This window comes from Acinonyx jubatus, chromosome B3 (genome assembly GCF_027475565.1).
Source record: "Acinonyx jubatus isolate Ajub_Pintada_27869175 chromosome B3, VMU_Ajub_asm_v1.0, whole genome shotgun sequence".
Taxonomy (NCBI): domain Eukaryota; kingdom Metazoa; phylum Chordata; class Mammalia; order Carnivora; family Felidae; genus Acinonyx; species Acinonyx jubatus.
The window spans coordinates 12,834,193-12,847,500 of record NC_069386.1 but is presented as its reverse complement, the minus strand read 5'-3'; the positions used below and the strand labels follow the sequence as shown (position 1 = coordinate 12,847,500).

Below are 13,308 nucleotides of genomic sequence, written 5' to 3'. Positions count from 1 at the left end.
GAAATGCAGCTGTGGGGCTGGCCCCGACAGACATGTGAACACTTCTGAGGTAAAGTGGCTTCCTCATTTTTTCCCCCTTCCCCCCAAGCCCTTCCACTCCCCTGCACCTCCTCCACGTGAAGTAAAAACGTTGCAGTTCACGTTCAGGACCGCTCAGCTGCCGGCCTCCGCGGCCCGCAGGTGCATAAGGCACCTGCCCCTCCTGTGTCCACATATGATGCCTTTGCATGCTCTCCCCTTGGCATATTTTTCCTCCATTCCCTGCTCCCCCCCGCCCCGTGGAGTCTCCTACACTTGACCTTCAGTCTTCCTCCCCTCACCTTAGCTCACTCCCCTCCCCAGGAAGGCATCGACTCCCACAGGCCGCCATGTTGAATGCAAGTCTCTTTTCGAATATTCATCAAATGAATCCAACTAAAGTTTCGAACCAGAGTTTTGCACTAGTCCAAATTGTTGTCTTTCCAGAGACAAGAGACAGATAAAGTAATTGATCGTTCACTTTTTTGACATTCAATTAATCGATTCTGTGGCTAGGTCTCCCCTTGACGGCCTTCTTTTGAAAACTCCCCCGTCTAGGTTTCAAAGCACTTCAGAATGGTTTTGTCTCCTTTACTCTCCCACTCAACTGGAGAGCTGCTCTGTATTTTTAGAAAAATCCGTCCCCGTCTGACAAATCAATAGCCTCGGAATTAATCTCTTCCAGCTATAATTCGCCAGGCCGGTCTTTGCAATGGTTCAGCGTTCTTGAAAAATAAAAGAGGCAAAGAAATACAGACGTTCGGTAAGAAATATCTATAGTATTTGCTCTAGCGTTTGCTTTTAAGGCATTGTCACTCACAGATCGTTCTTCAAACTGCTGGGATGTCAGAGAAGCATTCAGATCACCACTGCCGCATAGCTTCTGTAAAGAAAAGAGAAAGAAACAACCTGCTTCAGGAAAGCAAAATGACATTAACCTACAGGGATATCCCCTTGAAGGCGCCATCTGCGCGCTCAGTTTCGGGTGCGCGGGCTGCTTTTGCACGTGTGTGGCAAGTCCTGGCAACAAGAGTTTGATTCGGTGGAATCCACCTGCCTGCAGCCTCGGCCGTCTTGGTCACGATCGGAGCATCAGTGTGGATAAGGCTGATTGTCCTCCACCAACGGGCTGCCCCATCGTCCCTGGTCCGTCCGGGGCTTGGCGTGCAAGCAGCTTTCTTCCAGTGAACAAAATGCGAGCAGGAGAGTCACCCCACCAGCGCCCTCCCCGGGCCTGCCTGGCCCCCCTGCCCACCAGAGAGAAATGGACGGATCATGTGCCGGAGACCCGGGCTTGTCACGCAGGAGGAGACGTTTCAAAATGTGATCCGGAAGACCTTCCTCAAGCCGTACCTTTATGAGACTGTACCATCACCAACCCAGGGGTAAGAAATGCAAATTCTGAGCAAATGACCTCAGAATGAGAGGTGCCTATGCTTTCTAATTTAAGATGCCCAGGAGGGGCGCCTGGGTGGTTCAGTGGGTTACACTTCTGACTCCTAGTTTTGGCTCTGGTCTTGATCTCTTCATCGGTGGGATTGAGCCCCGCATCAGGATCTACACTGTGCAGAACCTGCTTGGGGTTCTCTCTCCCTCTCTCTCTCTACCCCTCCCATTCTCTTTCTCTCTCTCCCTCTCAAAAAAAAAAAAAAATACCCAGGAAATGATCCCACAGAGCAACGAAATGGGTAACAGTGAACAGTCAGTAGTCAGTGTAGGATACAGTAGACCTGTCCATTACGCAGGTTTTATACGTACAACACAGGTTCCGGAAGTATCTGGGGACTCCTTGAAGGTTTCTGGGGCTGGATATAAGGATGGCTGCCTGTATGCAAAGGCAGAGTGGAAGGGAAATGAGCTAATGATCTTCTAGCATTTTTGGATATGTTTCTGTCTGTCGGGCACATTATCCAGGGCTGATTTCCTGTGTGAGAAACACGGGGTCTCTCCCTCCACACAAGGCTGGGTAACTCTGAAGTCATAGGCAAACTGAGGCAGGCAGCAGACCTGCGGAGGCTGCTTCAATGACCTTGAACCACTGAGGGGAGATGCAGGGACCAGGGGCACCATGGTCTTTGGTCTTTCCCATCCATCACATCCATCAGAGAGGTCCTGACACAGGGCAGACATCCCGCCTGGATGGTAGGCTGCCTTCCAAGGCAGTGACACGCAAACACACACACACACACACACACACACACACACACACACATTCTTCGTCTTTGTCTCTCTCAGAGAGAGCTTCAGGCAGCAAGAGGCCCTGGGCTCCCCAGCACGAGGGCAGCTCTTCAGCCCCTAAGAAGCACGGCGGGAGGGTGAGGGGCCGTGAACAAGCAGGGGTTCTCTGGTCCACCCCCTCTGCATGCAGGGCCATCACAAAATGCTGCAACCAGGCAGCCATCAGCCCTGATCACAAGGTGGCCTGAAGCCTGACAAGTCCTTTCCCAGGAAGGACAGAGGCCCTGGGACTTCTGCACCCATGATTCTCACACCGGCCTCCTTCTCCACCAGGCCCAGGCCTAGCATCCCTAAGACTGCAAATAGAATTCATTTACTTCAGATTAATTCACCAGGACCAAGGGTGACTTCAGGCACTTTGACCTTTCCTGAAGGCTCCCAGCCCTGTGGTCACCAGAGTGACCTTGGCCCTGGACATACCACTGCTGCCCAGCCAGGAAGAGAGCCCTAACCCTCAGTGCAGGAGAGCTGTTAGCAGACCAGAAAAGAGGGGACAGCCTCTACGAGCCATCTCCCCCCACCCCCCCCGCCACCGGCTCTTCAAACTCCTATTTTGTTCTATGGGAAAGACACCAGGATGGTTGCACAGGACTATCTGATGACCGCTTTATGAGGACAATCAGAACCTTACTCAGCTCCCCCAGTCTCAAAAGATTTGCCCTTTTACAACACACACGATATCTCCCGGAAGCTTAACAACCCCTCCTCTAAAAAAATTTTTTTAATGTTTATTTTATTTTTGAGAGAGAGATGGAGAGAGAGAGAGAGAGACAGTGAGTGGGAGAGGAGCAGAGAGAGAGGGAGACACAGAATCGGAAGCAGGCTCCAGGCTCTGAGCCGTGAGCACAGAGCCCGACACGGGGCTCGAACCCACGAACCGCAAGATCGTGACCTGCGCCCAAGTTGGACGCCCAACCGACTGAGCCACCCAGGCGCCCCACAACAACCCCCTCTTCCACCCGATTTACGAAACCAAGAGAGCCCAGCCACACTGCCACGTTCAGATCCCACAAGGCACCACGTGCCGTCTGATGCTCTGTGGCCTGAAGACCCACCAGTGTCTCCAGTTTTAGGAAACGAATCGATGTTCCACTTAACCAATCCTGTGCAAAGGCAATTCCACAAAGCCCCCAGCACTGGGATCAGGGTTTCCATTTAAAGTACGTGGTCATTCGCCAAAGATCGTGGTGGTCCAGAATCTTCTACTGTCAAACACGAAGGTGGACGGCCAGGCGCTCAAAAACGTCAACCCTCAGAGTACACCCCAAACGCGCTCTCCCAACTTGGTCTCGTTGTATCCATTAGTCCACATCCCCTCCGTGGCTTCCACACTATCAAAACTGACAGCTTTTATCCAAATATATGATACGCCTTCCACTTACAACAACATGGAAATTAAATGTGAAGAATGACATTAATTCAACATTATGGCTGGTTTTACTCACAGAAAAGTCACACAACTTAAACTTACGGTTCCCACGGCCACCGTAACTGTCACACACCGTATATACACACGAAGGAAGGAAACCGATCACCGTAAAGAAGGACCGAGATGCTACATCGGCACCAGAGGACACGTTACAGCTGCTGGGGGACACATAACCTTGAATATTCCCCTACATTCTGCATAGAGCCTAAGATATTACCCACTGAATAGAAGGTACATTATTTCACTTCTTTGTCAACCCAGTAACCACATCAACGGGCCTTTTCTTTAAAAACAGCACAATTAAGGGGCGCCTGGGTGGCTCAGTCGGTTAAGCACGCGACTTCGGCTCAGGTCATGATCTCACGGCTCGCGGGTTCGAGCCCCGCATCGGGTTCTGCGCTCGCAGCTCAGCCTGGAGCTGCTCCAGATTCTGTTTCTCTCCCTCTCTCTCTCTCTCTCTCTCTCTCTGCCCCTCCCCTGCTCATGCTCTGTTTGCCTCTCTCTCCAAAATAAATACATAAAAACAGCACAATTAAGAGTTTCCTCAAAGGAGTCCCTGATACCCCACTATCATTAGAATATATTTTTGATGTTCTCAACAAGCATAATCAAGCCCTCTGTTTTTCTTTATTTTACTTTTGAAAACTTAATGGTAAAATTGCCTTTCTGTATATGTGTACAGGGCTACATTGTTTATATGTTTATTTTGAGAGAGAGAGAGAGAGAGAGAGGCCAAGCAGGGGAGGAGCAGAGAGAGAAGGAGAGGGAGAGAGAGAGAGAGAGAGAGAGAAAGAGAGAGAGAGAGAAAGAGAGAGAGAGAGAATCCCAAGCAGGCTCCATGTTGTCAGCTCAGAGCCCAACATGGGGCTCAATCCCATGAACCCTGAGATCCCGACCTGAGCGGAAATCAAGAGTCACTTGCTTCACCAACTGAGCCACCCGGGTGCCTCCAATGGTACGGTTTTTAACACACACATAGATTTGAGGGACCACCACAACAATCAAGACAGAACAGATCTGTCACCCCATTAACACTCATCCGTGCTATCCCACTGGGGTTTAAATCATCCCCTGCCCGCGGCAGCCACCTGTCTGTCTTCCTCATGTAATTTCATCTTTCCCAGAATACCATACACATGGACTCAGCCAATATGCAAACATCTGACACTGACGTCGTTCACTCGGCCCAATGCCTTTGAAGCCCATCCAAGTCGTCCTCTGCAATCATTCAAACCATTTTGGTGGCCGAATAGTATTCGATCCTACATTTATGCATTTGGTGTTGGTTTCACAAATGCCAAACACGTTATTTCCAAGGACACAGGGAAAGATGAATAATTTTGAATATCGTAATGCTAGGGGCGCCTGGGTGGCTCAGTTGGTTAAGTGTCCAGCATCAGCTCAGGTCATGATTTTGCAGTCCGTGGGTTCAAGCCCCGCATCAGGGCTCCGTGCGGATAGCTCGGAGCCTGGAGCCTGCTTCAGATTCTGTGTCTCCCTCTCTCTCTGCCCCTCCCCTGCTCACACACACACACTCTCTCTCTCTCTCTTTCAAAAATAAACATTAAAAAAATTTTAAATTCAATATCATAATGCTAAAAAAAGGCTAATAGGAAAAAAAGGTCTAATCACTTAGAATCATTCCAAAATTATGGCAATAACAACGTGGCATGAAAATTAGGATCCAGTTTAACTGTCTCTCCCATAACTCTCTCTGCTGCCTTTTGGGTAAGTGGTTTTGTGCTTTTGGTTTGCTTTGGTTTTCTATGACTGAGAGTTTAAATTGGTATTTCCATTCTACCTGAATGGAAATGGGTGGCAAGGTAATAAACTTTGCCTTCTCTTTAGGGAAGAGTCCTCTAGCTGCAGGAAGGCAAATTTATTAAAATGTAGCAGGATACGGGGAGATACGAGCATGGATGGGCCAATCATATAAAACAGAAAAGTCACCAAGGATCCTAAGAGCAAGACACTGATATGAATAAACAGTTTCCTTTTGTGTATGCTAAACGTGACCTTGTACAAATGCCACCTCCCATGTGGCTCATCCAAAGGCTCTCACCATGAAGTACACACAGGAAGCCAAATTATAAACCATGTAAACAACCGCGGGGGGTTTAAACTTCAGTAGGAGACATCAACCCACAGCCAGGAAAGCTAAATGAGGAAAAAAGCTGGCTCAGGAGAGCGTTTCTACAGTCTCTGGAAAATACTCGGGACATGTCAGTATGGCAAGCAATCCCCGTAAGACATATTGACTTAACCACTCCTCTCACGTCTAGGTTATCAAGAAACCAAACACTCTGGCTGACAGTGGTCACAAACACAAACACCCAACAAGACAAAGGAAGGAGCGAAATGAGCAAAGGGAATGGGATGGTGAGCCAGACCCTGAAACACAGCCCGGATCCAGTGACAGAATCAAAACGACCCACAGGGCAACTAGAGAACAAAATTACGCTGTCTGGAGCACCTGCGGGGGGCTCAATCGGTTAAGCGTCCGACTTCGGCTCAGGTCACCATCTCACCGTTCATGAGTTCAAGCCCCGCGCCCGGCTCTGTGCCGACAGCTCGGAGCCTGGAGCCTGCTTCGGACTCTGTGCCTCCCTCTCTCTCTGCTCCTCTTCTTCTCATGCTCTGTCTCTGTCTCTCTCTCAAAAATGAACAAACATGAAAAAAATTTTAAAAAAAAAACTAAATGTCTGTTCAGAAAATCCAGGTCTACCAAATGGCTGAGTCTATGCATATCGCGTTTTGACAAAGCTTTGCAGGAAGCTATTGATCATACAATCAAGGTACAAGTATTTAGTTCCCCCCACCCCAGTCCCAAGAGTGTTTTCTCTGTAAGTGAGCACCCTGGAATAATAATATGCAAAATATGAGTCGTGTGTATGTGTGTGCGTGTATGTGTGTACCTATATACTCTACTCAGTCACATGTCAGTATTAATCAGTGACCAGCAAATTAAAAATCCACAACCTACTTTTATAGATAAAGTTTAAACTTTGAAACACAGCCCCACCTATTCATTTGCATACTGTCTATGGCTGCTCTCAGGATACAATCCCAAGGCTAAGAGGTTGCAATAGAGGCCAGAGGGGCCACAAGGCTAGACATACCGATTATCCGGCCCTTCATGGAAAAAGTTGGCCCCCGGTATACTCAACCTTTCTTTTCCTGTTCAGTCACAGTTGTCCACTGACCTTTCACACGCTGTGTCCATGCTGTTACCAGTAGATAGTTTATTTCTTTTTTTTTTTTTTAATTTTAATGTTAATATTTTAGAGAGAGAGACAGAGGACAGAGAGAGAGAGAGAGAGAGAACAAGTTGGGGAGGGGCAGAGAGAAACGGAGACAGAGAATCCAAAGCAGGCTCCAGGCTCTGAGCTATCAGCACAGAACCGGACATGGGGCTCGAACTCACGAACCCTGAGATCATGACCTGAGCCGAAGTTGGATGCTCAACTGACTGAGCCACCCAGGCGCCCCACTTGGAGATAGTTTAAAAGAATAATGGTCCCCTTTACGTTTGCTTAGCACTTTATAATATACAAATACACACGGACTCCTATTAACTTATTATAAGGGGCCCACAGGCTGTCAGGAGTATCATCAATTTACAAATGAGGAAGTCCAAGTGAAGAGATAAATGGTTGCTCACTAAGGGAGACCAGAGAGTTAGGAGTTCCCTTGACTGACCTGGGTCCTCTATTCTTTTCACCGTGCCCCGACTTGCCCCAAATCCAAAGTCAGAACACCTTGCCCGGCATGCTGACCGGCAGCTCCCTGAAGGGGCAGACGAGGCCCGGGAGTCAGAAAGACCCGGTTCCCACCCGACTTGTTCTACTTCCTAGCTTCTCATCCTTGAAAACGCGACCTAAAATTCAAGACGTGGGAACCTGTCCACAAGGGGCAAAAAAGACACTCACCTCGCCAATTGTTGGGAGAAAAATGCATTCATTCAAAGGAGGTCTACTGAGCATTACCGTGTTTTGGGGGCCGGACAGCGCACGAGGCTGCCTGTATGCAGAGCGAGCCAGACGGATGGTCCAAGGAGATAACACTCATGTTCCGTACCCAGCAAGGGTCCTGATACATAACCTCTCGGAAGGTGGTACCGGATCGGGGTTGCTTTCCTATTAGGACTGTTATATTGCTATCATGATTCGTATTAAGACAAGGGGTATGTTTAGGAAGACTGGAGGAAGAAAACTCAATGACGGGGGTCAGCAACCTGAGTCCCTCCCTTCATTCCCTCCGTCCGCTCCCCTGACACTCGTATCATGACATTTGGAGAGATGTCTAATGACGCCTCGGGCCCGCGGGACCTCCCTTGGCACACAGGGCTCATCCAGCCTAGGCAGGCTTCCTGCATGGCTCTCTCCCCAGGCAAAGCTTCTCCTTCAGCTATTCGCCGCCTATAGAGCAGGTATCGCAATGCCACCTGTATATTACAGATCCCTGCCTTGCGAGCAGCACAGTATTGAGCCCCCAGCGCTCCTCTGGAGGGATGCCCCTCGTGGGTACCCTGGATAGTCCTCGTGGTGTAGCAGGACCGCCCGACAGGATGGGAAAGTCTGCATGATCCAGCCTCAGAAGGAACTCTGACATCTGCTGCCACCCACCCCTCCTGTCCTGCCGCCCGGCCGGTGTTCTCTCCCCTGCAGAGGCTTTTCCCTCCAGACGCGCACACACCTTCCTTCCTCGCCTCCTCTAGGCCGCCAGGTAAATGTCGCCATCTCAGAAGAGGTCTTTCCTGGCCACTCCGGGCAGAACTACCACCCCAGCACTGCACCTACCCCTCTCTGAACCTATCTGTAGCCTGCCACTGTTGAGATCAGGATAGGCTCTCCAGGAGGAAGTGGATTTTTGTCTGCCTTCTTGACGGCTGGGTTCCTGGCGCCCCGAGCAGCATCAGCACATGCAAGGTGCTCAACGCGTGAGACAGGAGGGAGGAAAAGAAGAAACGGGGCACCCAAGCTGTGAAAGACCCTGCAACGTGGCGGACACGCCTGGCTCGCCGACACCATGAGGCTGAGTGATGATTTGGGGGATAAACCAAGAATCGTAAAAGGGCCCGAAATTGAAGTGCAGAGACACTAATGTACTCGTTCGCCAGCTGGAGGCCCGTTCCTCTGCACCGGTTTGTCATTTTGCTTCTTTGTGGTCACTAAACTGAAGCTCGGTGGTTGCCGAGTAGCGGTTCTAGACATCCCAATCAGGTACTTCTCTAAACCACTCAGCTCATCTATATAAGCTGGCACCAAAGCTAGTTATTTAAAATACCAACTGCCAAATGAAATGTCAGGAAAGGATGTATCCCGGTGGGGGCGGGGGGTGGGGGGTGGGAATTACATGAATGAGGGAGGGGGGGCAGTAATCCTTCCATTCAGGATTATTAGTTGCTGGCCATCATAATAAACCCATTCAAGCACTATAATTACCCCTGTATTTAAAAAGGCACAGTGGGGGTTGCCTGGGTGGCTCAGTCCATTAAGCATCCCACTTCGGCTCAGGTCATGATCTCACAGTTCGGTTTGTATGTTTCAGCCCTGGAGCCTGCTTTGGATTCTGTGTCTTCCTCTCTCTCTGCCCCTCCCCTGCTCACTCTCTGTCTCAAAACTAAAAGTAAAATCATTAAAATAAATAAAAAATATAAAAGGGCACAGTGGACACAGAGAAATAACAACCAATATCTTCCTTTCATTACCAACTTTTTTAGATCACCGACTCGGAGGTGTCCCAGGTTAAAGGATCACATTTCCAAACTCCTTGCTGTGCACACAGTTCTGTGTACGGGCTTTGGATTCAGACAGTTCCCAGATTCGGATCCTAGCTCTAACACTACCTGGATGACCTTAGGTAAGCCATTAAACCTTCTCAGCCCTCACTGCATTCTGGAAAGTATACTGATAAAAATAATTATAATAACACGAATAAATACAAACATAATCATAGCAGTGAGCCCATGCCTGCCACATAGTTTTGGGCCACGAATTCTCTATATTTTTTTTTAGGCTTAAAACTTTATTTTGAATGAAACTTAACTACTAGGCTTTCCTCCCTACCTACCTGAGTCTTAGACACATAACGTGCCCTCCCTGACCACCTGCTCGGAGCGACCCTCTCTACTGACCTCAAATGGTCATCTAGCACTGACCGGGGACTGAGACCACCTCGGATCCTTGGTCATTTTTTCCAATATCTGGACCTACTCTCAACTACATCATCAACACAGAGGACGGGAACCAGAGGCAACTTTCTGTATTTCCTCAGTACCCGATTTTACAAGGCAAGAGAGAGCATCTCGAAAAATAAGTACTGGGGAAGGAAGTGAGAAGAAAATGCAAAGAAAGAAAAAAAAAAAGAAAAGAAAAGCTATTCTCCCTCTGGGTCTCCTTAACTGTAGCTTCTCCATATTTAATCTGACATTTGGGAAGTCCATTAGTGCTCACCATACATCCCCCTCCAATCCCCCCATCCAGGGCCTCCATGTATCACCACCTTCCTCGACCAGCTGAACTTCTTAAGGCTCCACAGCACCTAGCATGGCCTGTGGCTTAAAAGTCAGCTTCAGAGGGATGCCTGGGTGACTCAGTCAGTTAAGCGTCCGACTTCAGCTCAGGTCATGATCCCACGGTTCACGAGTTTGTGCCCCGCATCGGGCTCTGTACTGATGGCTCAGAGCCTGGAGCCTGCTTCGGATTCTGTGTCTCCCTCTCCCTCTGCCCCTTCCCCACTCATTCTCTCTCTCTCTCTCTCTCTCTCTCTCTCTCTCTCAAATATATAAAAACATTAAAAACATTATTTCCTGAAGTCAGTGTCAGAGAAACATGAGTCAATATATTTCACATAAACAAGGTTTGCAGAAAGCTGGGCAGGAAGAAAAAGAAGGCATCATCTCTGTTCCTCAGGAGCTTCCAATCTAACACGAGGCCAATTTCTAAATAACCAACTAAATACAAGGTGGGGTCAATATACCTAACAGATTCCCCAAGTTTTTCCAGGCCCTGATATAATTATCACTCTGTACACATTAATGAAGTTGAGGTTTATTATGATTTGACAATCATGAAACAGTGTGCTGTTGCTATCAAAATAACAGGAACATAAGGTGTCCTCTACCACCTCCCATGCCCAAGTTTTGGTGATGGCAGCAAGGAGAATAAAACTGTAAGACCACCTTTCATCCATCAGAGGCCCGACATACAAAGTCATTGAAAGCAGGCAATCTGGTTGCCAGGCAACCATGAAAACCTACTGGCCTGACTGAAAGTGAAAATAGACAGCTAATAAATTAATGTGTCAATCAATAAAAAGGGAAAGGTCATGCAAGAAAGCCTGGGTAAAAGTTTGGACTCGTCCTTGAACCCTACAGGGGGAAGAGACAGCCTATGCCACAGGACTTGAAGAATCGTGGCTTCGTGGCCTAGGCAGGTTGGTCATGTGGATATGGAGGTCATTGGCTCAAGCGAACAAAGTGTGAGCATGTCAAGATCTCCTTTGTACCTCAATCTCTATCGTGAGATGGATGGCTTACCAGACACCATTCAGTGTGGAACCTACCCACCCGTTCTCCTTGCAGGGATTCATGTTCGTAAAACAATCTCCCGATTCTATGTGACTTCTCATGTAGGCCGATTTCAAAGAGTCCATACGCCTAACAGATCCCCCAAGTTTTTCCAGGCCCTGAGATAATTATCACTCCCTACACATTAATGAAGTTGAGGTTTATTACGATTCGACTTCCCAAGTAACTCGACAATCATGAAAGTGTGCTGTTGCTATCAAAGTAAATATTAGAGTCTATACGGTATTTAACCCTCATTACAAACAGTTAAGGTTGTCATTTATAGCTCTGTCTCGTGAGCACTGGGTTATCATGAGTTGGTCCTCGGAGCCAGATGGCCGCTGGACAGTTAATACAGGTCTAGGAGGCAGGTGACCTTCTCAGGGTCTTACCCAGGGACACCTTTGCCCACTACCAATTTGCTTTCCCTTCGCTACCTCCCTTACCTGTTCCAAACCCTTTCTTCCTCTACAGATGTCTGCAGAAAGCAGAACGAGGTTAGCGCTCGGTAACAGCAAAAGCGGCATGCCAGGCAAACAAAAGCAGGGTGATTAACACTGTACAGTCGGGAAAACCCTCCCAGGGAGGGAGAATTTGATGGATGAGAGGGTTTCCTGGAAGAGAAGTACGAGACAAAGAAGTGAGGAGGAGACAGAGGTGAGATGCATAAAAGAAAATGTCAGTGAAAAGCAAGGAAGGTGAGACAGCCTCGCGGCATTCATGGGCTTTTCACTTGGGCCACCCGGTGGGTGTTGCCAAGAAAAACGGTCTCTGTGTGTGAGAGCACTTGAGGGACACAAAATTCTGTCAGAACAAGTTGAGATCAGGTTTATGTGCAATGCCCACAACTATCAGAATTGAAGGCCCAGAGAAAAGTCTGGAGAATCCTCTTCGACCAATGTATTCTTTATTCTAAACCTACGTTCTTCCATTTTGGTTTTATGGCTGGTTGAAGCACCTTCACTGAGACTCTTCCAAGGCTCCATGTGGCTTCTCTGTTCTCACATGCTTTCTTCCTCTTCCTTCTTAATTTTGTGCTTTGCTTCCTCATTCCATTTCCCCATAACTGTCAACCTGCACCTTGCTTCCCTGCTGACACTGGCAGGACTAAGAAGAAACTAGAAAACATTCAGACACCATCATTTGGGGTCTTATCCCACGGCTGTGGGCTCAGCCTGGTACCAAGTTGCCATTGCATAAAAAACATGGAAGACAAGCCTCCGACCACAGAAGTTCCTTTCCTTACCCCTCTAGAAAGCTACAAACAAAATAAGTCACAGCAAGGATACTCGGTGAACATCTGATTGTCCCTGTGGTGCACTGGGTTTGTCACTTGCCAACCCCTTCCTCCCCGCTCCTTGCTTCCCCCAATTTCATGAAAGTGATAGAAACCTGGCCACTATTCATTAGGAAGGAAACAGATGGCCCACATCCTAGATACAGATTAGCCAACCCCAAAACTCACGGATTCCCCAGGACTTCCACCTTCATTGAAAAAAAAGAGAAGATGGGGCGCCTGGGTGGCTCAGCCGGTTAAGCGGCCGACTTCGGCTCAGGTCATGATCTCGTGGTCTGTGAGTTCGAGCCCCGCATTGGGCTCTGTGCTGACAGCTCAGAGCCTGGAGCCTGTTTCAGATTCTGTGTCCCCCTCTCTCTGACCCTCCCCCGTTCATGCTCTGTCTCTCTCCGTCTCAAAAATAAATAAACGTTAAAAAAAAAATTTTTTTTTTTAAAAAAGAAAAAAAGAGAAGAACAGATTTAAAGCCAGTATCGGACTTGGGCTGTAAAGTCTACCCCTATCTAAATCTCTGTTTTTCAGTTAATATCATACAAAAAGAAATTTCATTTACAGTATGATGTGTTTCTGTAAAAAAAAAAAAACAAGAAAATCAGACTTTAATTAAATCATAAACTGACGAGAACTCACAACAAAGACACTAACAAAAACCGTCCTAACCTGAATGTACACATTGCTATCACTGATTTCCTCATTACACAAATATGGAGTGAGCAGATGCTATGTGTCAGACACACAGCAAGGCCCTAAGAAAAC

General features: G+C 48.1%; 1 protein-coding gene across 8 annotated transcripts in view; it reads right to left on the bottom strand.

The window, feature by feature from the left end:
- Positions 1-13,308, bottom strand: part of MCTP2 (multiple C2 and transmembrane domain containing 2) — a 243,461-nt gene that overhangs the window by 174,771 nt on the left and 55,382 nt on the right. For all 8 annotated transcript variants that reach the window (XM_027067969.2, XM_053223601.1, XM_053223606.1 and 5 more), the window contains exon 3: positions 839-901. In XM_027067969.2, the coding sequence (XP_026923770.2) occupies positions 839-901 (63 nt within the window). The remainder of the gene's footprint in view (positions 1-838; positions 902-13,308) is intronic.